The sequence below is a fragment of the Scyliorhinus torazame genome, chromosome 25, assembly GCF_047496885.1.
Source record: "Scyliorhinus torazame isolate Kashiwa2021f chromosome 25, sScyTor2.1, whole genome shotgun sequence".
Classification (NCBI taxonomy): Eukaryota; Metazoa; Chordata; class Chondrichthyes; order Carcharhiniformes; family Scyliorhinidae; genus Scyliorhinus; species Scyliorhinus torazame.
In genome coordinates, this window is record NC_092731.1 from 9,380,173 (window position 1) to 9,406,303 (window position 26,131).

Here is a 26,131-nt window from a genome sequence, read left to right on the forward strand (position 1 = left end):
CATCCATTCTCCCCGGAACGAACCTATGATTGTTTCTTATCGGGGACCGCACCGAAGCTCCCGTCCCTCCCCTATGCCGTCTCCACTGCCCCCAAATTCTCAATGTAGCCACCACCACCGGGCTTGTGGTGTATTTCTTTGGTGAGAACGGCAACGGCGCCGTCACCATTGCTTGCAGGCTAGTCCCCCTGCAGGACTCCCTCTGCAATCTCTTCCACGCCGCTCCCTCCCCTTCTCCCATCCACTTACACACCATTGAAACATTGGTGGCCCAGTAGTACTCACTTAGGCTCGGTAGTGCCAGTCCCCCCCTGTCCCTACTACGCTGCAAGAATCCCCGCCTCACTCTCGGGGTCTTCCCAGCCCACACAAAACTCATAATGCTCTCTCAATTCTTTTGAAAAAAGCCTTCGTGATCACCACCGGGAGGCACTGGAACACAAAAAGGAATCTCGGGAGGACCACCATTTTAACCGCCTGCACCCTATCTTACAATGACGCATTATCTCTGGCATCCCCTCCGTCGGGTCCGCCACATAGAGCAACAAATCATCCGCATACAGAGATACCCGGTGTTCTTCTCCCCCCCTAAGTACTCCCCTCCACTTCCTGGAACCCCTCAGTGCTATGGCCAGGGGTTCAATCGCCAGTGCAAACAATAACGGGGACAGAGGACATCCCTGCCTCGTCCCTCTATGGAGCCGAAAATAGTCAGACCCCCGTCCATTCGTGACCACACTCGCCATCGGGGCCCTATACAGCAACTGTACCCACCTGATATACCCGTCCCCAAAGCCAAATCTCCTCAACACCTCCCACAAATAATCCCACTCCACTCTATCAAATGCTTTCTCGGCATCCATCGCCACCACTATCTCCGCTTCCCCCTCTGGTGGGGGCATCATCATTACCCCTAGCAGCCTCCGTATATTTGTATTTAGCTGTCTACCCTTCACAAACCCAGTTTGGTCCTCATGAACCACCCCCGGGACACAATCCTCTATCCTCATTGCCATTACCTTGGCCAGAATCTTAGCATCCACATTCAGGAGGGAAATGGGCCTGTATGACCCGCATTGCAGCGGGTCTTTTTCCTTCTTTAGGAGGAGAGATATCGTTGCCTCTGACATAGTCGGGGGCAGCTGCCCCCTTGCCCTCGCCTCATTAAAGGTTCTCATCAGTAGCGGGGCCAGCAAGTCCAAATATTTCTTATAGAATTCAACTGGGAATCCGTCTGGTCCCGGGGCCTTCCCCGCCTGCATGCTCCCAATCCCTTTCACTACTTCCTCCGTCTCAATCTGTGCTCCCAGCCCCACTCTCTCCTGCTCCTCCACCTTAGGAAATTCCAGCTGATCAAGAAAGCACATCATTCTCTCCTTCCCGTCCGGGGGCTGAGCTTCATATAGTCTTTCGTAAAATGCCTTGAACACTCCATTTACTCTCTCCGCTCCCCGCTCCATCTCTCCCTCCTCATCTCTCACCCCCCCCTATCTCCCTCGCTGCTCCCCTTTTCCTCAGTTGGTGGGCCAACAACCTACTCGCCTTCTCCCCATATTCGTACTGTACACCCTGTGCCTTCCTCCATTGTGCCTCTGCATTACCCGTAGTCAACAAGTCAAATTCTACATGTAGCCTTTGCCTTTCCCTGTACAGTCCCTCCTCTGGTGCCTCCGCGTATTGTCTGTCCACCCTCAGAAGTTCTTTCAACAACCGCTCCCTTTCCCTACCCTCCTGCTTTCCTTTATGTGCCCTAATAGATATCAGCTCCCCTCTAACCACTGCCTTCAGTGCCTCCCAGACCACTCCCACCTGTACCTCCCCATTATCATTAAGTTCCAAGTACCTTTCAATACACCCCCTCACCCTTAAACACCCCCCCTCATCTGCCAATAATCCCATGTCCATTCTCCAGGGTGGAAGCTGTTGTTTTTCTTCCCCTATCTCCAGGTCCACCCAGTGTGGAGCATGATCCGAGATGGCTATAGCCGTGTACTCCGTCCCCGTCACCTTTGGGATCAGTGTCCTTCCCAAAACAAAAACATTTATTCGTGAAAATACTTTGTGTACATAGGAGAAAAACGAAAACTCCTTACTCCTAGGTCTACTAAATCTCCAGGGATCTACTCCTCCCATCTGCTCCATAAAATCCTTAAGCACCCTAGCTGCAGCCGGCCTCCTTCCGGTCCTGGACCTCGATCTGTCCAGCCCTGGGTCCAGCACCGTATTAAAGTCTCCACCCATGACCAACTTCCCCACTTCTAGGTCCGGGATTCGTCCTAACATATGCCTCATAAAATTGGCATCATCCCAGTTCGGGGCATACACGTTCACTAATACCACCGCCTCCCCTTGCAGTTTGCCACTCACCATCACGTATCTGCCCCCACTATCCGCCACTATAGTCTTTGCCTCAAACATTACCCGCTTCCCCACTAGTATGGCCACCCCCTTGTTTTTTGCGTCTAGCCCCGAATGAAACACCTGCCCCACCCATCCTTGGCGTAGTCTAACCTGGTCTATCAGCTTCAGATGCGTCTCCTGAAGCATAACCACATCTGCCTTAAGTTTCTTTAGGTGCGCGAGTACCCGTGCCCTCTTAATCGGCCCGTTCAGCCCTCTCACATTCCACGTGATCAACCGGGTTGGGGGGCTCTTTACACCCCCCCCCCCCCGCCCCCCCCTGACGACTAGCCATTTCCTTTTTCAATCCAGCTCCTCACCCGGTTCCCACGTAGCTGTATCCCCCCCCAGGCGGTGCCCCCCCCGCCCCGACCGCGCCTCCCATACCAGCTCCCCCTTCTCCCCAGCAGCAGCAACCCAGTTAACCCCGCCCCGCTAGACCCCAAGATAGCGTAATTGCACCCCCCATGTTGCTCCCAGAAGTCAGCAAACTCTGGCCGACCTCGGCTTCCCCCCGTGACCTCGGCTCACACTGTGCGAGGCCCCCTCCTTCCTGCTTCCCTGTTCCCGCCATGATTACCATAGCGCGGGAACAAAGCCTGCGCTTACCTTTTGGCCCCGCCCCCAATGGCCGGCGCCCTCAGCTCCTCATCCTCCCTCACCCCCCTCCCCCACGACATGGGGAAGAGAGAGAAGTTACAGGGTCGCAGGTTTAACAGCTTGGGAAGTCATCTCTTCCCCCTTTTCCCCCCTTCATCCCACATATTCACCCCCCCACTTTTGTCCCAAACGTTCTTTTTCTGGCCCGCTCACTCCAGCTTCTCCTCGACAATAAATGTCCACGCCTCCTCTGCCGTTTCGAAGTAGTGGTGTTTCCCTAGATGTGTGACCCACAGTCTTGCCGGTTGCAGCATTCCGAATTTGACCTTCCTTTTATGCAACACCGCCTTGGCCCGATTAAAGCTTGCCCTCCTTCTCGCCACCTCCGCACTCCAATCTTGATATACGCGGATCACTGCGTTCTCCCACCTACTGCTCCGAGTTTTCTTTGCCCATCTGAGGACCATCTCTCTGTCCTTGTATCGGAGAAATCTCACCACTATTGCTCGAGGAATTTCTCCAGCCCTCGGCCTTCGCACCATAACCCGATAGGCTCCCTCCACCTCCAGCGGACCCATCGGGGCCTCCGATCCCATTAACGAGTGCAGCATCGTGCTCACATATGCCCCGACGTCCGCCCCTTCTGCACCTTCGGGAAGACCAAGAATCCATAGGTTCTTCCTCCTCGCATTATTCTCCAGCACCTTCAGCCTTTCCACACATCTTTTGTGTTGTGCCTCGTGGATCTCCGTTTTCACCACCAGGCCCTGTATGTCGTCCTCATTCTCAGCAGCCTTTGCCTTCACGACCCGAAGCTCCTGTTCCTGGGTCTTTTGCTCCTCCTTTAGCCCCTCAATCGCTTGTAATATCGGGGCCAACAGCTCCTTCTTCATCTCCTTTTTGAGTTCATCTACGCAACGCCGCAGGAACTCTTGTTGGTCAGGGCCCCATATTAAACTGCCTCCTTCCGACGCCATCTTGCTTTCTGCCTTCCTTCCTAGCCGCTGCTCTAGAGGATCCACAGCAATCCGGCTACTTTCCTCTCTTTTTTCCATCCGTGTCCAGGGGGGATTCCCTTCTGGATTACCGCACAGTGTTATTTGCCGTTAAAATTGCCGATGGGGCTCCTATTAAGAGCCCAAACGTCCGTTCCACCGGGAGCTGCCGAAACGTGCGACTTAGCTGGTCATCGCCGCACCCGGAAGTCCCACCCACAAATTTTATCCCAGAGAGAGATAAATTGGGGTGGATCAAGTTTTTTGATTTCTTTTTGGATATGTAATGCCAAATCTTTAACTTCTTTAGAGTTATCGGGAATGAAAGTGCAACACTCTGCACCAATCAGGGCGCAGGTGCCACCTTTTTCAGCTAGCACATAGTCAAGTGCCATTCGATTTTGTAATACTACGGTTAACATTTTACAGATCTTAACATTGATATACTGATTGAAAATTGATATCATGATTACATAATTCAGCAATAAACAATTAATAATAACTTCATGTATACAAATAAAATGATTAGTATACAATAAAAGTTGAACATATGATCTCGTAATAAATGGTAAAATGATTATCAAAATTGATGTCAAGTCTTTGACATCTTCTGGATTATACACAAAAGCTTGTTGAAAGGGTTAATTTTCTCGCAGAGCCGAAAAGAGGCGTATAGCTTGGAATTATGCCATTCGCATCTCGAAACTTTTTTTTTTGCACTCAAATGGACTGGGAGTAAAAGTTGGATTATTGCCAAATTCCCGTTATCAAATGTCTTTGAACGATCTGTTCTTTTGGAATATAGATTTGAGTTGGGTTTTTTTAAAAACCAGCTTCCACATTGTTTGAAGTTTTAATTTCCAGGCTAATTTTAAACATTTATTTTAAAATATCAAATACAATAACTTATTAAATATATAACTGAACCAATCTTGTGCTGTATCTTGATTTTCTGTAGATGAATTTGTTGATTCTGTTAAAAGAAACATAGCTAACAAGATATGTTATCCCCAGAGGACAGTGGTCCTTTGATAATATCAAGAGAGCATGGAGAAAATGAAATGAAAATGAAATGAAATGAAAATGGCTTATTGTCACAAGTAGGCTTCAATGAAGTTACTGTGAAAAGCCCCTAGTCGCCACATTCCGGTGCCTGTTTGGGAAATGCACACGATTACACGGTGCAGAACGTGTAAAATGTTCCCTGGTAATTATGGGACAGATACGCAGTCAGCAAGAGATCATTATTAAAAATAAAAGTGATAATGAGTATAGGTCCACTAAAGACCAACTAATTGCAGTTGTTGAAGAATTGCGAGATGCAAAATCCAAACTTGAGCATTATGATGAAATTAAAACAGATTTGCAAAATAAAACCTCTGAACTCCAGCAGTTATCTTTTCAAATAGCAGAATTCCAAATTCAGGTTATTAAAGTGGCGTCAAAATTCCAAAATCAAGTTTTTGAAGTGGAGTCAAAATACCAACAGTTGCAATTAAATGCTGAGCGAAGTGATGATGAGTATAGGTCCACTAAAGACCAACTAATTGCAGTTGATGAAGAATTGCAAGATGCAAAATCCAAACTTGAGCATTATGATGAAATTAAAACAGAATTGCGAGATGCAAAATCCAAACTTGAGCATTATTATGAAATTAGAACAGATTTGCAAAACAAAACCGCTGAACTCCAGCAGTTATCTTTTCAAATAGCAGAATTCCAAAATGAAGTTTTTGAAGTGGAGTCAAAATACCAACAGTTGCAATTAAATACTGAGGGAAGTGATGATGAGTATAGGTTCACTAAAGACCAACTAATTGCAGTTGATGAAGAATTGCAAGATGCAAAATCCAAACTTGAGCATTATGATGAAATTAAAACAGAATTGCGAGATGCTTAATCCAAACTTGAACATTATGATGAAATTAAAACAGAATTGCAAAAAGAAAACCTCTGAACTCCAGCAGTTATCTTTTCAAATAGCAGAATTCCAAAATCAAGTTTTGAAGTGGAGTCAAAATACCATCAGTTGCAATTAAAAACTGAGCGAATTGAACTTGAAAATTGCAAGTTAATCGAAGAAAGATGTGTTTTAGAAAGAGATATAAACAACGTCACTGAACACTGCAAATTTTTGACACATAGTCTTTCTGTGCAGAAATTTGAACAAACAGCACAAACTCAGAAAGCAGCCCAAGCATCCCACCTAGTGGCACAATCGGCAATTGCACAGCCAAGATCAAGTGTCAAGAATAAATCAGTTCCTTTGTCAGATGAATCAGACGAAGATAGTGTTCCTACAATGCAAAATACTAAATTAATTTGACTAGCCCCTTTAAAACGCAAACGGGTTAGAGTTGGAAGCAAAAAAAAAAAAGAAGACGGTGAAACTATCACTAGAAACATATTTGACCATCAATGGATTCATGAACCAACAGATCCTTCAAAAATTGACGAACGGTCCAAAGATCTTCCACACCCTAAAAAAGGTGATATGACCACATGGGTTGGAATTCACAGATTACAAGCCATTTACAGTCTCCACCCATTTGATGGAGTACAAATTCTGACTATCATGCTAGGTACTCGTGTAATTTCAACCCTTAGAAATGAAGTAGACGTTGCCCTTGGAGACAATTTGCAAAATTTAGAAGCTGGTTGGCTAGCAGTCAAGAATTGGCTTTTAAAATTTCGCCCCCCGAGGACCAATTGGTCTAAGATCACATCTTGCATTCAAAAAAATATTGAAGATATTCAGGAATTTGAGGAAAGATTTTTACATACTTGGATGGAATATTCAGGGATGACACTCGACCAGGAAAATGACACATGGGATGCAAGCACTTTAAGTCCATTAAAAACGGCTTTTATAGCCGGTGTTAAACCTGAGGTTTCTGCTGCCTTGAATTTGGTTTTACCAGCTTGGGCCACAGCTGGCACATACCGAGACATAGTTGACCGATGCATTCAGATAGATCGTGGTTTGCACAATCAGGCACGTTTTAACACTGCAGCTGCTCAAATGCAGCCTATTGCTCAAATCCAGCCCATGTTACCTGCTGCTCCAGCGGCGGCTGTTGCAGCACCTGCAGGAATATCAGCAGAAACTAAAATTTCACCACCAGCGCCAGGGCAAACATGTACCCTTGCGCCATTAAAATCATGTAGGAAAATACCACAATGTCTTTTTTGTGGTCGAGTAGGACACTGGATGGCAAAATGCTATCATAAACAACAGATGGATTCGAGAGATGATAATGAAGTAGACAATGGTCACTACAATACATTTTCACCTCGTGGTCAACCATGTAACGCGTACCAACAAGACACACCCAGTACGGCTTCTGGTCAGTACCACTGGCTAAGCAACTACAACCATGGTTTGCTTTTACAGTTAATCAGCAACAGTATCACAATAGCCCAACTGTTTAACACATGGTTCTACAGAATCATCTCAGGCAACTGCCTGTTCGGCCTTCCACCATTATCCAGTATGAAGATGATGTTCTGATAACCTCCATCAATAAAGATGATCATGACAAACACTTACGGGTGGTCTTGAACCACCTCAGTGCTAATAGTCACAAAGCTAGCTTTGCCAAAGCACCAATTGCCCAGAAAGAAGATGTTTACTTGGGACAGAAAATTTCCAAAGGAAAAAGGGAACTTTCTCAGAACCGAACGGCTGCCATCAAAGCAGCTAAAGAAACCTCAATGTATCGCTAAAAAGTTGCCAAGAACTGTCAACTTAAGAAAACTGTCATTATTCTGAATGTTGCTTTATTAATTTAAAAAAATTAACATATCTTGTTAGCTGTGTTTCCTTTAACAGAATCGACAAATTAATCTACAGTCTGGTCTTCCCTTATCATCCCCTAGGACATAATCCTCTATCCTCGTGGCCAAGATCTTAGCCAATGGCTTGGCATCCACATTTAGCAACGAGATTGGCCTGTTCAGGGTCCTTCTCCCGTTGCAGAATGAGTGAGATCGAAGCCTGTGACATTGTAGGGGGGAGGATTCCCTTCTCTCTCGCCTCATTAAAGGTCCTCATTAATAGTGGGCTCAGCATCTCTGAAAATCTTTTTTTAAATTCCACCGGGAAGCCATCAGGCCCCGGAGCTTTGCCCGACAGCATGCCGTCCAGCCCCTTAACAATTTCTTCTATCTCGATCGATGCCACCAGCCCCTCCACCAGACCCTCCTCCACCCTCAGGAACTTCAACTGGTCCAGAAATTGCCTCATCCCTTCCGCACCCGCTGGGGGTTCCGACTCATATAGTTTGCTGTATAATTCCTTAAAACCTTCATTCACCCCCTCTGGGTCTGAGACCAAGTTGCCCTCCTTATTCTTTACTCCCACAATCTCCCTGGCTGCCTCTCTCTTCCTAAGCTGGTGCGCCAGCATCCTGCTCTCCTTCTCCCCATATTCATACACCACACCCCTAGCCTTCCTCAACTGTTCTACCGCTTTCCCTGTGGTCAACAATTCAAACTCCCCCTGAAGTTTGCGCCGCTCCCTCAGGAGTCCCGCGTATGGGGCCTCCGCATATTTCCTATCCACCCAGAGTAACTCCTCCACCATCTCTCCCTCTTCGCCCTTTCCCTCTTTTTTCTATGGGACCCGATCGATATAAGTTCCCCTCTAATAACTGCCTTCAGGGCTTCCCAGACCGTCGCTGCCGAAACCACTCCGTGTCGTTTGTTTCCAAATAGTTCTGGATACTCTTATTCACTCGCCCGCAAACCACCTCGTCCGCTAACAACCCCATGTCCAGTCTCCACAGCGGACGCTGCCCTCTCTCCTCCCCAAGCCCGATTCCGGCTTGGGTCACTGTCTGTGGGGAGTCTGCACATCCTCCCCGTGTGTGCGTGGGTTTCCTCCGGGTGCTCCGGTTTCTTCCCACAGTCCAAAGATGTGCAGGTTAGGTGGATTGGCTATGATAAATTGTCCTTAGTGTCCAAAATTGCCCTTAGGGTTGGGTGGAGTTACTGGGTTATGGGGATAGGGTAGAGGTGTTGACCTTGGGTGCTCTTTCCAAGAGCCGGTGCAGATAAGATGGGCCGAATGGCCTCCTTCTGCACTGTAAATTCTATGAATAATCTATGAATAAGCCGCAAATCTACCCAGTGCGGGGAATGATCCGAAACTGTGATCGGCAAGTATTCCGTCCCCATCACCTTTGGGATCAACGCCCTGCCCAGGACAAAAAAATCAATACGGGAATAAACTTTGTGGACGTGGGAGAAGAAGGAAAACACCTTGTAAACCTCCAGGGGTCTACTCCCCCGCATCTGTTCCATAAAGCCCTTCAGCTCCCTTGCCGCCGCCGGCCTCTTCCCCGTCCTGGATTTTGAGCGATCCAATTCAGGTTCAATGACAGTATGAAAGTCCCCTCCCATGACCAAGTTGTGTGACTCCAGGGGCGAAATTCTCCTACCCGCCCCGCCACATTTCTGCCCCGACCGGCCGGCGTGAGTCTCCGTAACACCGGCCGGTCAATGGGGTTTCCCATTGTGGGGCAGCCCCACGCCGTCGGGAAACCCCCGGGCGCCGGCAAAACGGAGACTCCCGCCGGCGGAGAATGACGCCCGGGATTTTGCCTAACACATGCCTCACAAAATCCACATCGTCCCAGTTCGGGGCGTAGACATTCACGAGCACCACTCGGACCCCCTCCAGCATCCCACTCACCATGATATACCTATCCCCTTTATCAGCCACTATTCTCCCAGCCTCAAATGCCACTCGCTTGCTGATCAGAATTGCTACCGCCCTGGTCTTCGAGTCCAGCTCTGAGTGGAACACCTGACCCACCCAACCCTTCCTGAATTTCATCTGGTCAGTGACCTTCAGATGTGTCTCCTGGAGCATTGCCACGTCTGCCTCTAGTCCCTTTAAATGCGCGAACACGCGTGCTCTCTTCACTGGCCCATTCAGACCTCTCACGTTCCAAGTAATCAGCCTGATTGGGGGGCTACCACCCCCCGCCCCCCATGCCGACTAGCCATCACTCTTTCTTGGCCAGCCCCGAGCCCGTGCCCCCCTCCCCCCGCTTCCCCGGGTACCCCCTCAAGCAGCAGCCGTCCCCGACCCTCCTTTTATTCCCTGAAGAAAATTTCTCTCTTGCCCGCAGAGCAGCCATCCCCCCTACCCCCTCCCCACTAACACCAAAAACCTAATCTCCCAAATCAAACACCAACTCAACACTAAGTCACCCCCCACCATGCTCCCGAGAGTCAGCTGCTCCATGCTGACCCTGATAGCCCCCGCCCCTGGTGCCGGTCAGCCTATCGCCCTGTTGTTCGGGCCCCTCTCCCCACATAGAAAAAACCTATTTACACTTTCCCCAGTAAGTAAATAACAGCTCTCCAAAAGCCATTAGCATAACCATAAAGCCAAACAGACACACTCACTTAAAACAGAACCCAGTCCCCTGAAGGGTAGTACTCGCTTCAGGGCACCCCCCTCATATCAACCACCTTCTTAACAAAGCGCCCTCCAACCGTCCCCCCAACCCGTTCTCTCGCCCATGACTAACCACAATCTTATTTAAAACAGAACACAAGTACAAACCGCCGCCTCCTCCCATCTTCAAAGCATTAAGTGTCTCTTAACTCGAGTCCAATTTCTTCTCTTTAATAAATGTCCAATCATCATCTGGCGACTCGAAATAATAGTGTCGGTCTTCGTGCGTTACCCACAGTCTCGCTGGGTATAACACCCCAAACTTCACCCCCTTCTTAAAGAGGGTCGCCTTTGCCCGGTTGAACCCTGCACGTCTCCGCACCCAGGTTCTGAATGATGCGCACCTCATTATTCTCCCACTTGCTGCTCCGTTCCTTCTTGGCCCATTGCTCCGTGTCTGAAAATCGGTGGAAACGGATCACCATGGCCCTTGGCGGGTCTTTCGCCTTGGGTTTCCTTGCGAGGGCTCTGTGGGCTCCATCCGGCTCCAGGGGTCGAGGGAAAGCCCCCGCTCCCATCAACGACTCCAGCATACTCACCACATACGCTCCCGCATCTGATCCCTCAATACCTTCAGGAAGGCCAACGATTCTTAAATTCTGCCTCCTGGTTCTGCTCCCCAGCTCCTCCCAGCTTCTCCTGCACCTGCTTGTGGCGGTCCTCTAGCACCTCCACCTTATGCTGCAGCACAGTTATCTCGTCCTCTTGGTTGGAGTTTTAATTCGATCTCCTGGATCGCTTTCCCCTGGGCTGCCTGAGTCGCGACCATTTGGTCGATCGATGCTTTCATCTGGTCAAGCGTATCTCTTTTTAGCTCAGCAAAGCAACTCTTGAAAAACTCCATCTGCTGCTCCTTCAGCCAGTGAGCCGCCGCTCCCTGGTCCTTGACGTCTGCCATGCTTCGCCGCACTGCCAGCTCCCCTCGCTTCCCTCTATCGGGACTGATTCGTTTCACACGGCCACTTCTGGTCCAGCTATCCATACACCGGGGGGTAAATCCTCCTTACTGATGCTAACTCCACCGATTTATTTCATAAAGTCCACAAAAATCCAGGAAAAAAGATCCGAAAGTCTGATTCAGGCGGGAGCTATCGAATGTCCGACCTACTCCTCCATGGCTGCCACCGGAAGTCCACTTCCAGGAAAGTTAAACACTAGAAAATAATCTGTCGGGGTGAGATGCATTTTTGCTCTCCCCTTTGTGACTTGAGGAAGATCATTCTGTCCATGTGCATGTGTTGGCTCTCTACACTCAGGCCCAGCTTCTCCAATCTATCCACATAACTGAAATTACTCATCCCTAGAACCATTCTCATATATCTTCTCTGCACCTCTCTATCGCTTTCACCTCCTTCCTAAAATGTGGTGCCCAGAACTACGCGCAATACTCCAGTTCAGGCTGAACCAATGTTGTATACATAGGTTACCATAGCTTCCATGTTTTTGCATTCTGTGCCATTATTAATAAAGCTCAAGATGCCGCATACTTTATTAACCATGTTCTCAACCTGGGTGGCACAGTGATTAGCACTGTTCCCTCACAGCGTCATGGACCAAGGTTCGATTCCGGCCTGGGTCACTCTCTGTCTGGAGTTTGTACTGTTCTTCCCGTGTTGCGTGAGTTTTTTCTGCATCCTCTGGTGTCCTCCGACACTCACAAATGTATGCAGTTTAGATGGGGTGGCAGGAATTGAGCGGAGGAGTGGGCCTGGGTAGAGTGTTCTTTCAGAGGGACTCAATGGGCTGAATGGTCTCCGTCTGCACTACAGGGATTGTATACATTCCCGCCATCTTCAATGATTTGTACACATATATATGCAGGTCCATCTGCTCCATCTCCTTTAGAATTGTACCTTTGGTTTTATATTATCTCTCTACATTCTTCCTTGCTAAATGGATCACTTAACACTTCTCTGCATTAAATTTCTTTTGCCACTTGCTTGCCTTTTGCACCAACTTGTCTGTTATTTTTGAACTTCTACATTATCCTTCTCACAGTTCCTAATAATTCCAAGTTTCGTTTGTCTGCACAATTAGAAGTTGTGCACTGTGCACCAAGGTCTCGGTCATTTATGTATATCCGAAAGAGCAGGGGCACAAACACAACTCCTGGGGATCTCCACTTTAAACCTTCCTCCAGTCTGATAGACAACTGTTCATCACTATTCTCTCTTTCATGTCACTCAGCCAATTTCAAGCTCCAGTTTTGCTCTGAAGCTTGTTGCATGGCACTTTATCAGATGTTTTTTGGAAGTCCATGTGCAGCACATCAACTACATTACCCTCATCCACATTCTGTTACCTCATCAAGAAACAGAAATGTTAGTTCAACACAATGGGCGGGATTCTCCGACCCCCGCCGGATGAGAGAATCTCTGGGGGTCGGCGTGAATCCCGCCCCCGCCGTCCTCCCAATTCTCCAGCCCCCCAAAAACCGGCCCGGCGTGAGTCGCACTGCCCGCCTCGGAGAATGACGGGGTCCGGTGCGACTCGGGCTGGAGCCGCCCGAAGTCCCGCCCGCCTGTAGCCGGTCCCGCCGGCGTAAATTAGAGTAGGTCCCTTACCGGTGGGGTATGGCCATGCGGGCGGGCTCCGGGGTTCCTGGGGGCTCACAGGGAGATCTGGCCCCGGGAGGTGCCCTCACGGTGGCCTGGCCCACGGTCGGGGCCCACCGATCCGTGGGCGGGCCTGTGCCGTGGGGGCACTCAATTTCTCCGCATTGGCCGCTGTGGTCTTCCGTGATGGCCGATGCGGAGACGAACCCTCCTGCGCATGCACGGGGATGATGCCAGCATGCGCTGGCACTCCCGCGCTTGCGCCGACCCTTCGGTGCCAGTTGGCATGGCGCTAAGCCCCTATCGCACCGGCTGGGCGCCAACCACTCCGGGTGGTTCACACCACTCTGTCCCACCGGGACCCCCCCACCCCGCCGGGTACAGGAGAATCCCGCCAAATTTGTCAATAACAAATTCATTCTGCCTTTTCTTCATTAATCTGCATTTGCCCAAATTATGCTAATTATGTCCCAAGTTTTAATTTCTAAACGCTTCCCCTCCACTGAGTTAAAACTGACTGGCCTGTTGTTGCTTGGCTTATCCTTATCTCCATTTTTGAACAAGGGTGTAACATTAGCAATTCTCCAGTCCTCTAGCACTGCACCTTGTATCTGAGGTGCAACGGAAGACGATGAGTTAAGTTTATTGCTGGGAACAGGATGGAAAGAGATTCTTTGCTAGAAGTCGATGAAATACAATTAATAGTTGTTATTTATTTATTATTTCTCTTCAGCTGGGTGAGCAATACGGCCCCGTATTCACCATTTGGTTGGGCAGTTGTCCTGCAGTGGTGCTGTGTGGCCACGAGGCGGTGGCAGAAGCGTTGATCGAGCGAGGGCATGACTTCAGCGGCAGATATGTCTTGCCTGTCTTCAGAAAATTAGCAAATGGCCTCGGTGAGCAAACTTCATATTCTCTACTTGAATTATTATTGCTGCTTTTACTACCCTAATAACTGAAAATTTAGAATGAGCCCATTTCATTTTCATTTCATTTCATTCACTCATTTTCATTTTATTCATTTGTCCACTGACTTTATGCGGGTTACGGATCTTCCACTGAAGTTACCTCATCCAATCCAATGTCCCCGCCTTTTCCCCTATCACAATAGTCATTTATAATAACATGTTCCATGTTGTACGAACCCCCAGTGAAATAACTTGTTCATTCTTCCAGTGATCATCCTAATTCTTTAGCATGTCTAAAACACTTTTTCTGTCCTCAAGGCATCACAAAGCTCTTCGTAACCTATGAATTAAAGTCCTTCTGAATTGTTAGCTGATAAAGGAACAGGTAATATGTTTTTTGTGTTCTTTGAGGAATAAAAGTTGGTGGAACACTGAGGGCTACCCTGTACTTTGCTGATCATTGTCATGGATCTTTACATCTACCGGGATAAGAAACGGCCTGAGTAAAACGACACATGCAAAAGAGATCCTCGGAACAGCAACAAAGTGTCAGCCTATGTTATATATACTGTCGTTTTGGCAGATGAACGTGAACCCACATCATCTAACTCAGATGCCAGAATTCCAGTACTGTACCAAACTGACACTGGAAACTTTTAAGCATTAGTAGCTGCCAATTGGGAGACCCTGGGATTTTCTGGAGCAAAAACATTGAGAACAGTTATTACTTTAACATTACCACCAGGGAGCTGCACTTGCCCGAGGAAATTCAAATGTTTGCCACTACCTGACATAATAAGCTGAGCCTCCTGACGTACCGCCATAGCAAGGGAACTCCGCCTCTTCTTGTTCACCATGTCATGGGTAATGATTCATGGGAATTGCACCCCCTCCACTTCCAGCTGCAGATCTCTGAAAGGCAGGCTGTAGTTCCTGATCCAGCACTGTTGGAAAAGAGGAAGGAGTTGAAGGCGAGTTTTGACCAGCTGTCCACAAGGAAGGCAGTGCGCCAATTGAAGCGGGCGAGGGGAGCGGACTACGAGTATGGAGAGAAGCCAGGACGCATGCTGGCTGGTCAATGTCGGAGGGAGGCAGCGGCAAGGGAAATTGTTCAGTTCAGGATGGGACAGGCAAGTTGGTGGTGGCTCCGGACGAGATTAATAGGGTTTTTGAGGAGTTCTATGAGAGGTTGTATAGGTCGAACCACCGGGAGAGGATCGAGGAATGCAGGAATTCCTAGGTGGTATGGAAGCTAGCAGGGCTGGATGGGTTTCCGGTGAAGTACTACAAAAAATTTAGGGATAACTTTGCGCCGCTGATGGTGGGGATGTTTGAGGAGGCAATAGGGAAGGGAGTGTTGCCACAGACTTTGAGGCAGGCATTGATCTCCTTGTTGCTCAAGAAGGATAAGGATCTGACAGAGTGTGGGTCGCATAGGCCCATATCACTCTTGAATGTAGATGCAAAGGTGTTGACGAAAGTGTTAGCGGGAATGCTGGAGGAGTTCCTCCAGAAGGTGATAGGGAAGATCAGACAAGGTTTGTAAGAGGGAGGCAGTTTTTTTTCAAACATTATGAGGGTTCTGAATGTAGTTAATGCATAGGCGGAGGCAGAGGTAGTAGTGGCGCTGGACGCGTGAAGGCGTTTGACCGGATAGAGTGGAGGTATTTTAAAAGAAAATATTTTTATTTTCCTCCTTTTTCACATTTTCTCCCAAATTTACACCGAACAATAAACAATCAGTAACGAATGCAATGTCAATCCCCAGATTGTCATCTGAGAGTACCTTTAAGAAGTGGGTGTTTATCAAATAGCTGTAGTGGATATGCCTTTAAGAAATGGGTGTTTATCAAATAACTGCAGTGATGTCAGAGTGTAGTTGGAGCTGGGCTGTCTGCCTGTTTTACTTTCGCTTTGGGCTGTCAACTACAGGGTGTGTTTAAAAATGTTAATTGGACTCATAGAATTAGCATTGTTTTTTTGTTTAAAAATACTTTAGTACTCTGTTGCATCACACCTGTAAAGTGGGCCCTTGTGCTCCCCATAACCAAAATCTATTCACAGTTATGGTTCAGGTGAACTCCATGATACACTTTGGGGTTCACTAAACCCTGGCTGGTAACAAATTGGGGGCTCATCCGGGATACAAGTCTATCTATTAGGTTGGCTTTGTGAACTTAACGTCACTGAGGGGTGAGCATATTGTGGTTGCTTTTCATCGTGTGGTATTCCAGTTTAAGTAGGGAGTGTGTTGTGGACAATGGCTCTTTCAGAGGCTCTGACGTTTTTGGGGGTGGAGACGGTCACACACAGTACCTTATGAACAGAGACTACAAACAGGTTTTTAGATTTGGCAAAAACATTGCAGTTAACATTAACACCTGACAGAATATGAAAAGAGGTACTTACAGTGCGAGCTGAGCATTTAAAATTGCCTGAGCAATAGTCTGAGTCATTAGAAATGGCAAAAATTCAGTTACAAATCAAGCAACTTGAACATGAAAATTAATTAAAGCAGCTTAAATAGGAAATGAGAAAACAAGAGAGAGAAAGGGAGATACAGATCAGGGAAAAAGGACAGGAGAGCGAAGAAAGAAACAAAGAATAGCCCCTAGCAAAACAAAAAGAAAGAGAAAGGGAGATACAGATCATGGGAAAAGAAAAGAAGAGAGAAGAAAGCAACAAATAATGAATAGCCCTCGCAGAGCAAAAAGAAAAAGAGGGAGAGAAAAGGGAAAAAGAGAGAGAGGAAAGGGAAAAAGTGGGAGAGTTTGAACTTCAAAAAATAGCCATGAACATGACAGTCAGTTAAAATTGGCAAATGTAAAGGGAAATGTACAGTTGGAGGAAAGTGATGAGGATAAAGAGAAAGAGCGTCACAGTCAAAGGCTTGGTGGGGATCGATTTAAATATGTCCAAGCATTGCCAAGGTTTGATGAGAAGGAGGTGGAAGCCTTTTTCACTTCATTTGAGAAGGTGGTTAAACAACTGGAATGGCCACAGGACATCTGGGTATTACTAATTCAAGCAAAGCTGGTATGTAGGGCTAGTGAACTGTTTGCATCGCTATCAGAGGAGGTATCTGGGACGTATGAGGAGGTGAAAAAAATCGATCGTAGGGGCATATGAACTCGTGCCTGAAGCCTACAGACAAAGGTTTAGAAATTTAAGGAAAAAAACCTGGTCAAACATACGTGGAGTTTGAAAGGAACAGAGTAATTTTGATAGGTGGATAAGGGCTTTGAAAATAGACCAAATGTATGAAGCTCTCAGAGACATTATACTTTGGGAGGAGTTTAAAATTCAATTCCTGATGTAGTGAGAAGTCATGTGGAAGAGCAGAGGATTAAAACTGCGAGGTTAGCAGCAGAAATGGCAGATGTTTATCAATTAATTCATAAATCAAAGCTTGGGTACCAACATCAGTTTCAGCCTGTGAGGGATAGAAACTGGGGAAAAGAGAAATACTCAAGAGGTAGTGGTAAAGGAGATCTGATGGGAGATAATAAGGAGAGTGTACCTCAGATTAAAAGATCAACATTTTAATGTTGTCTAGCCAACTCACCTGCTCTATTTAATCGTTCCCTAAAATTTGACACGTAATCCAATAATGTAGGTTACGATTTCTCACTCACCAATTTTTTCTTACTCAATTTAAGTGGTCCTCTTACCTCGACCAAACATTAATTCAAAAGGACTGAATTCGGTTGACTCATTAGGTGCATCCCTAATTGCAAACAATACGAATGGAATTCCTTTACCCCAAACCCCTTCATTGTCTTTGATGTCTGATGCTACCTTTCTAACCCTCCCTGCGATTCTGGGTGGTACGCAGTTGATTTAATTTGTTTTATTCCTAAGCTATCCATAACTTCTTTGAATAACCTTCAGGTAAAATTTGATCCTTGATCCGAATGTATTTCTGTGGGTAGTCCATATCTAGTAAAGAATTTAAGTAACTCTTCCACAATCTTTTTAGCTGTAATATTACGTACTGGAATTGCCTCTGGAAACCTAGTAGACACATCCATTATAGTCAAAAGATACTGATTCCCACTTTTTCTTTTAGGAAGCGGTCCTACACAACCAATTAAGACCCTTGTAAAAGGTTCCTCAATTGCTGGAATGGGTATTAAGGTCTCTGGTTTTATCACTGCTTGGGGTTTCCCTATCACTTGACATGTGTGACGTGATCGACAAAATTTAACTACATCTTTATGTAGTCTAGATCACCAAAAATGTTTTTGGATTTTAGTTTGTTTTCCTTACTCCCAAATGACCTCCCACTGGTACCTCATGTGCTACTCACAACACCTCCTTTCTATACCCTACAGGCAATACTACTTGATGAACTTCTGCCCACTTTTCGTCCACCTTCTGTTGTAACTCCGCCAATTTTCTTGAACTAAAAATACCCGCCTCATCCTCCACCTGTTCTTGTTCTTTTTCAACCATCTGACCAAAAATCATTTCTGATAATTGAACTTCAACTTTATTTTCACTCTTTGATTTCTCCTCTTGTCTTAACCTGTGACTTTGCGACCTTGTTACTACACAATCCGGAAAAATCCCAGGATATTCGTCCTTGAACACTTCAGTTGTCTGATTTTCCACTGGCTTAGCAACCATGGTATGCATCACTCCCACCTGCGATACAGCTACAGCATTACCCAAGATAAACTGTATTCCTGGACAAGATAGTTTATCTATTACTCCTACTACAATTTCAACGCTCTTCACTGGACTTTCCAACCTTACCTTATATAATGGAACACTGCTCTTCGCACCCTGATTTCCACATATGACCACCTTTTCTGGCAATATTCTTCCCAAACTACATAACTCCTCATCTCTTACCATTAAAGATTGACTAGCTCCCGTATCTCTTAAAATTGTGACTTCTTTACTTGCTCCTCCCGGTACACATGAGTAAACTTTACCCACACATGTAAATTTTTTAGAGATCTGGCACCATCTTATCAATCCCCTCTTTATCAATCTGTACATTTGTTTGCTCCTCCTTCACTTCACTCGGGCTTTCCTTTACCACTTCAACAAACCCCACTGTCTTATCCTATTTTGCCACATCAGCCGTCCCAGTGCATTTCTTCAACCATCAACACTGTGACTTTACATGGCCTAGTTTATTACAGTGAAAACATTTGAAACTTTTCATTTCTCTTCCACCGTCATGGATTTCTTTTTTAATCTGAGGTACATTCTCCTTCTTATCTCCCATCAGATCACCTTTACCTCTTCCACTTGAGTATTTCTCTTTTCCCCAGTTTCTATCCCTCACAGGCTGAAACTGATGTTGGTTACCAAGCTTTGATTTATGAACCAATTCATTATCACCTGCCATTTCTGCTGCTCATCTTGGAGTTTTAACCCTCTGCTCTGCCACATTCTACATCAGGAATTGGATTTTTAAACTCCTCCAAAAGCATAATTTCTCTGAGAGCTTCATTCGTTTGGTCTATTTTCAAAGCCCTTAGCCACCTATCAAAATTACTCTGCTTAATCCTTTCAAACTCCATGTATGTTTGACCAGGTTCTTTCCTTAAATTTCTAAACCTTTTGTCTGTAGGCTTCAGGCACTAGTTCGTATGCACCTAAGATGGATTTTTCCACCTCCTCATATGTCCCAGATACCTCCTCCAGTAGTGATGCAAACACTTCACTAGCCCTACCTACCAGCTTTGTTTGAATCAGTAATACCCACATGCCCTGTGGCCATTTCCTTTGTTTAGCCACCTTCCACCTTCCCTTTCTCTTTCTTTTTCTATGATCTGTATCTCCCTTTTTCTTTCCTCTCTCTTTTTCTTTTTCCTCATTGCATTTCAAGCTGCTTTAATTCTTTTTCATGTTCAAGTTGCTTGATTTGTAACTGAATTTTTGCCATTTCCAATGAGTCAGACTGTTTCTCAGGCAATTTTAAATGCTCATCTAGCGCCATTAGTACCTCTTTCCTTTTCGTATTCTGTCAGGTAATGTTAACTGCAATGTTTTTGCGAAATCTAAAAGCATGTTTTTTAGTCTCTGTTCGTGACCGCTTCCACCCCTAAAAACTTCAGAGCCTTTGAAAGAGCCATTGTCCACATCACACTCCCTACTTAAACTGGTATACCACACCTGACGAGCAGCCATGATATGCTCACTATCCCTTTTCATACCCCCGAACTTCCTAACGCCATGACCAATGACTCAATCGTGAGTGCAAACAGCAGGGGCGGCATAGGACATCCCTGCCTAGTCCCACGGTGGAGAGGAAGGTATTCTGAGCTGATGTTATTTGTGTGGACATTGACCCTCGGCTCCTTATATAGTAGCTTTACCCAGTCCACAAAACTTGGTCAAATCCCAAATCGCTCCAGAACTGCCACCCATTCTACTCAGTCAAACGCTTTCTCAGCGTCCAATGCCCCAACCACCTCCGGTTCCTTCCCCTCTGCCGGTGCCATAACCACGTTCAATACCCTCCTAATGTTCGAAAAGAGCTGCCTCCCTCTCGCAAACCACATTTGATCTTCATCTATCACCTTCAGGAGGCACTCCCCCAGCCTACCTGCCAGTATCTTTGCGTCCACGTTTAGAAGTGATATGGGCTTTTACGACCCACACTCAGTCGGATCCTTATCTTTCTTTTAAAAAAAATAATTTTTTTTTATTCTCCTCCATTTTCACATTTTCTCCCACATTTACATCCATCAACGATAAACAATAATCAGCAAGATATGCCAGTCCCCATAATAACAACGATCCCATCTACCCACCAACCCCCAAACCTCAACCCGCAAGTTTACATAAACAAATGACAAAAATAAATCAGGGATTACCCGTAGTCACCCCTAATCTTACACTGCTCCCACCCCCCCCACCCCCCACTCCCCCCACCCCAGGTCTCCAGCTCCTCCCGTCCAATGCCTCTTGTAAAACTCCTCCCCCTACCCTCGGTTCCTTCCCCCCAACTTTCCACCCCGGCTAGACCACTCGAACCCTGTTCTGCCAGGCTCCGATGGCCGCAGCCCCTCCCCCCACCTTACTCCCGTTCACTGGCCGGCACACACTGGCCAGCATGGAGGCCCCCGCCCGGGTCCCTTTCCCACTTTCCTGGCCCCAGGAAAGCCCAAAGATCCCCTTTTAGCACACAAACCCCGCCTATCCACCTACACCCCAAAGAACTCTCATTTCGAGTGAAAGTCCCGTCCCTTCCCGCGTCCAAATATATACCACCTTGGCTCCTTTAATCTCTACACCCGCGCGCAGTGATACAAAAAAGAAGAAAATACAGTCATGAGGTTACATCGGCACATGGCCATTCCTCAGTTTGTGAGTTCTGCCACAGTCCTTCTGCTTTCGCAAACACCTCCGCTGCTTCCGCCGTTCCAAAATAAAAGTCCCTGAGCTTGTAAGTCACCCTCAGCTTCGCTGGATATACAATGCCGCACCGCACCTTGCTAATGTACAGTGCCCTCTTCACCCAGTTGAAGGCAGCCCGCCTCCTTGCCAGCTCCACCGTAAAGTCCTGGTATACACGTATACCAGCTCCAGCCCACTGCACCACCCGCTTCTGTTTGGCCCAGCTCAGGACCTTCTCCTTCACCCTGTACCTACGGAAGCACAGAGTCACTGCCCTTGGCGGCTCACTCGCCTTTGGTACAGGCCTCCACGACCGATGAGCCCAATCCAGTTCATATCGGGAGGGATCCTCCCCCTCCCCCAGTAGTTTTGCCAGCATCGCGACAAAATACTCAGTCGCTTCGGTCCTTCAACTCCTTCGGGCAGCTCCACAATCCTCAAGTTCTGTCGCCTGGATCTATTTTCCAGGTCTCCCATTTTTCCTCGCAGATCCTTTTTAGTATCCATCACCTTCCACATCTCTTTCCCCATCGAGGCAAGTTGATCACCGTGCTGCAATGTCTCCTCCACTTCCTTCAGCGCCTCCCCTTGCTCTCGCACCTCCGCCACTGCGCTCGATCCTTATCTTTCTTAAGTAATGGGGAAATCGATGCCTACCCCAAAGTTTGTGGTAACACCCCCTTCCCTATCGCTTCCTCAAACATCCCCATCATCAGCGGTACCAGCTTAACTTCAAATTTTTTATAATATTCCACCGGAAACCCATCCAGCCCAGCCACCGTCCCAGACTGCATCCTCCCAATCGCATCTTTTATCTCCTGCTCCACGATCGCCCCTTCTAATGTCGCCCTGTCCCCCTCCCCTAACCTCGGGTACTACAGCCCATCTAGAAATTCCTGCATCTCCTGGCCTCCCCCAGGTGGCTCTGACCTGTACAACCTCTCATAGAATTCCTTAAAGACCTTGTTAATCTGATCTGGAGCCACCACCAACTTCCCTGCCCTGTCCCGCACCTGGACAATTTCCCTTGCTGCAGCCTCCCTCCGGAGCTGACCCGCTAACAGCCTTCTCTCCATGCTCGTAAACTGCACCCCTTGCTCGCCTCCATTGGCCTACCGCCTTCCTGGTAGATAGTCGATCAAAGCTCGCCTGAAGTTCCTTCCTCTTTTCCAACTGCGCTGGGTCCCTATCTTCTGCATACCTCCTGTTTACCTCCAGCATCTCATCTATTACCCTCTGATGCTCCAACCTCTCCTCTTTGTCTAGCCTATCCTTGAACAAGATCACCTAACCCCTCACCACCACCTTTAAAGCCTCCCAGACAACCGCTTTCGACACCTCCCCCGTGCAGTTAAAACATACATATTCCTCGATTACTTTTTCAATTTTGTCACAGAACCCTCGGTCCCCCAACAGTCCCACAATTAACTTCCACCCTGGTCTGTGTGCCACCCCCTTCTCCAGTACCAAATCCACCCAATGCATGGCATGATCTGATATTGCAATTTCCAAGTACTCTGACCCTTTAACCCTAGCTAGCAGCACCTTCCCCACTATGAAAAAGTTGATCCGTGAGTACACCTTATGGACCACTGAGAAAAACGAGTACTCCCGCTCCCTCGGGTGCAGAAACCTCCAAGGGTCCACCCTCCCATTTCCACCATTAGCCCAGCCAGCACCTTCGCCCCTTCCTGATGGGACCAGCGAGCGGGCTGTGACCTCTCCAATCTTGGCTACTGCACCAAGTTCCAGTACCCCCCACTATTAGTTTGTATGTGTCCAAGTTGGGGATGGCCCCACACACCTTCTTCGCGAATCCCACATCGATCCAATTGGAACCATATACACTTACCAGCGCCACTAGCCTCCCCTCCAGCGCTCCTGTCACAATCACATACCTACGCCCCCTTATCTGCAACCACCTTCTCCATCTGGAACTGTACCCTTTTGCTGACCATTACCACTACCCCTCGAGCCCTTCTGTCAAATACAGAGTTAAACGCCTGACTAACCCAGCCCTTTTTAAGACTCACTTGATCCTTCACCCTCAGGTGAGTCTCCTGAAGCATTGCTACATCGGCTTTCACTCTTTTACGATGCGCAAGCACCCTTGACCTCTTGACTGGACCTCCCAACCCCCTCACGTACCACGTGACTATCCGAACTGGGGGTCTTTAACTCCCCGCCCCCTCTTCTTATCCACCATCATCATTTCACCGGGGCCTGCCCCATGAGCCTGAATCGTCCCTATCCATTATTAACATCGAACCCCCTCCCCACCTCCCAGAATCCCCCCTGCACTTCCCCTCAAAAAAATCTCACACAGTATCCATCCTCTCCCCTCCCCCACTTGCTCGCCTCGTAGACGCATCAAAACCTGCTAACCAGGCTCAATGTCCGCAGCCCTCCTCTCACCTCACCTCCGTTCACTAGCTGACATTAATTAGCTAGCGGGGGTGGCCCCTCCCCCCCCAAAAGGCATACTGTCCCCTCCCACCCAGTCCCAGAAGTCAAAGAAAAGCTATGTAACCCATACAATTCAATAAAATAACGTATAACATTTGCAACAAAGAAAAGGAACAAAAATGCCAATCAAACCAAACCAAAACTTAAACTCTATAACGATGTGAAGTCAAGTATGTTACAATACAGTGAAGCACGATCAATGACCACTAAAGCGAGGTTGTAGTCCAACTGAAGGCTTTAATAAGCTAGATGTTTCCCCAAGCAACTCAGGTACAGAATGAAGGCTGCTGGGGCGGCACGGACTCTTACACCCCGCCTAGCAGGGCGGAGCTACCATACAGTTTGACCAATAGGAAGCATACAATATCTACCAATGCTGTTCCAGCATTACCAGGTACCGTAATTCCTTTACACAGACTACCACATACAGGTCAGTGAAAAGAAAGTTATAACATTTATACATTTTCCAGCTCCCCAATCACAGTCCACGATCTTTCTTCCAGCTCCACTCCTCACTTCTGTCCCAAGCCTCTGCCTTCATGAAAGCCTCAGCTGCCTCCACCGTTTCAAAATAAAAATCTTTGGCATTGTATGTCACCCTCTGCTTTGCCGGATATACCCTACCAAATCGCACCCCCTTGTTGTACAGTGCTGCCTTCACTCGGCTGAACGCCGCTCGTCTCTTCACCAACTCCACAAGTCCTGGTAAATCCGAACTCTAGCACCATCCCACTGCACCTCCCGCTTCTGCGTCAACCAGCTTAACACCTTCTCCTTCATGTGGTATTTATGGAAGCAGATAATTACTGCTCCCGGAGGCTCATTTATTTTGGGTTTCGGCCTTAACGACCAATGAGCTAGGTCCAGTTCATACCGGGAGGGGCCTTCACCCTCCCCCTTCAACTCCCATACCAGCCTCCCCGAACAGGTGCCGGAATGTGGCGACTAGGGGCTTTTCACAGTAACTTCATTGAAGCCTACTTGTGACAATAAGCGATTTTCATTTTTCATTTTTCAACTCCACCAGCATCCTAGCAAAGTACTCTGTTGGCCTTGAGCCCTCTGCCCCTTCAGGCAAGCCCAGAATTCTCAGATTGCGCACCTCGAGCAGTTCTCCAAGTCCTCGAGCTTTGCTTGGAGTCCTCTGTTGACCTCCACCAACCTCCACAGCTCGTCCCTCATCAAAGTGAGCTGGTCGCTGTGCTGCGACATGGCCTCCTCCATTTCCTTCATCTTCTCGCCCTGCTCTCTCACCTCGACCGATGTCTTTGCCACAGCTACCCTCACCAGGGTGATTGTCTCCTCCACCAATGATTTCAGTGCGATTGCCATCTCCTTCCTCGCAAACTGCTTCTCCAGTTCCACAGCAATCACCTTGGCCATCCTTTCCACTGTAAGTAGTGCGGCCCAACACACGGTCCGGCACCCGCCATCTTGTCAGCGCTTTTACTGGTCCTCTCATTCTTCACAATTGTTTTTGGCATCCCTTAACCACTTAGTATGTTTCCCCTTCTTTCTTCAATCTTAAAATAAATAAATAATTATGATTAAAAAAATTTAACATTCTTTTTAAATAAAAATTAAAAATAAAATAAAACAAAATTCAAAAATCAAAATTGAAAAAATCTCTTCCCCTGGGACCGGACTTCAAACATCCCAAAGATTCATTTTCAGCGGGGGCCACCCGATGTGCGCTGCTCCCCCTCTACATTTGTGCTGGATTGGGGCGTCGCCTCAGGCCAAGCTCCTCCCCCGCCGCTCGCCAGGCTCGATGCCCACCAGTTCCAAACCGGCCCGATCTGGTGCCCGTCCCTCAGGCCCCAACGGCGGAAGAAATCCCAATCGGCAAATCAACGGGGAAACCCCCCAGAAATGCCAAAATGTCTCAGACCGGCGTGAGCCCCCTCTCAACTCAGCCACTCTGCTCGCGCGCGCCACCAGAAGTCAGAGTGGAGGCATTTGATGGCGGTTTTGGAGAGGTTTGGCATTGGGCTGCGATTTGTGGATTGGGTAAAATTACTGTACAGGGAGCCGAGGGCAAGTGTCCACACGAATAATATGAATTCTGAGTATTTTGCTCTCCATCGAGGGACCAGGCAGGGGGATCCTATGTCCCCCTGTTGTTTGTGTTTGCGATCGAGTCTTTGGCCATTACGTTGAGATGTTTGGGGGTGTGGAGGGGGATAGTACGGGGGTAGGGGGGGGCGGAACATAGGTGGCACAAAATTGGGGTGCTCCGTAGATATAACATCACTAGTTTGGTGAGGAGGGTGAAAGCGGATTTGGCAAGATGGGATTGTCTTCCTCTATCGCTGGCAGGTCGGGTGCAGACAGTTAAGCCTGGTATGGAGGGCATTAGCTATGAGGAGCGGTTGAATA

The 26,131-nt window shown here is 47.6% G+C and overlaps 1 protein-coding gene and 1 long non-coding RNA gene across 5 annotated transcripts in view; one reads left to right on the plus strand and one right to left on the minus strand.

The window, feature by feature from the left end:
- Positions 1–26,131, minus strand: part of LOC140402296 (uncharacterized) — a 269,290-nt gene that overhangs the window by 229,621 nt on the left and 13,538 nt on the right. For all 3 annotated transcript variants that reach the window (XR_011938111.1, XR_011938110.1, XR_011938115.1), the window contains one exon: positions 14,746–14,871. This is a non-coding gene — a long non-coding RNA (uncharacterized lncRNA). The remainder of the gene's footprint in view (positions 1–14,745; positions 14,872–26,131) is intronic.
- LOC140402293 (cytochrome P450 2C21-like) overlaps positions 1–26,131 on the plus strand; it is a 118,672-nt gene that overhangs the window by 34,068 nt on the left and 58,473 nt on the right. For both annotated transcript variants that reach the window (XM_072489960.1, XM_072489961.1), the window contains exon 2: positions 13,753–13,915. In XM_072489960.1, coding sequence (XP_072346061.1) covers positions 13,753–13,915 — 163 coding nt within the window. The remainder of the gene's footprint in view (positions 1–13,752; positions 13,916–26,131) is intronic.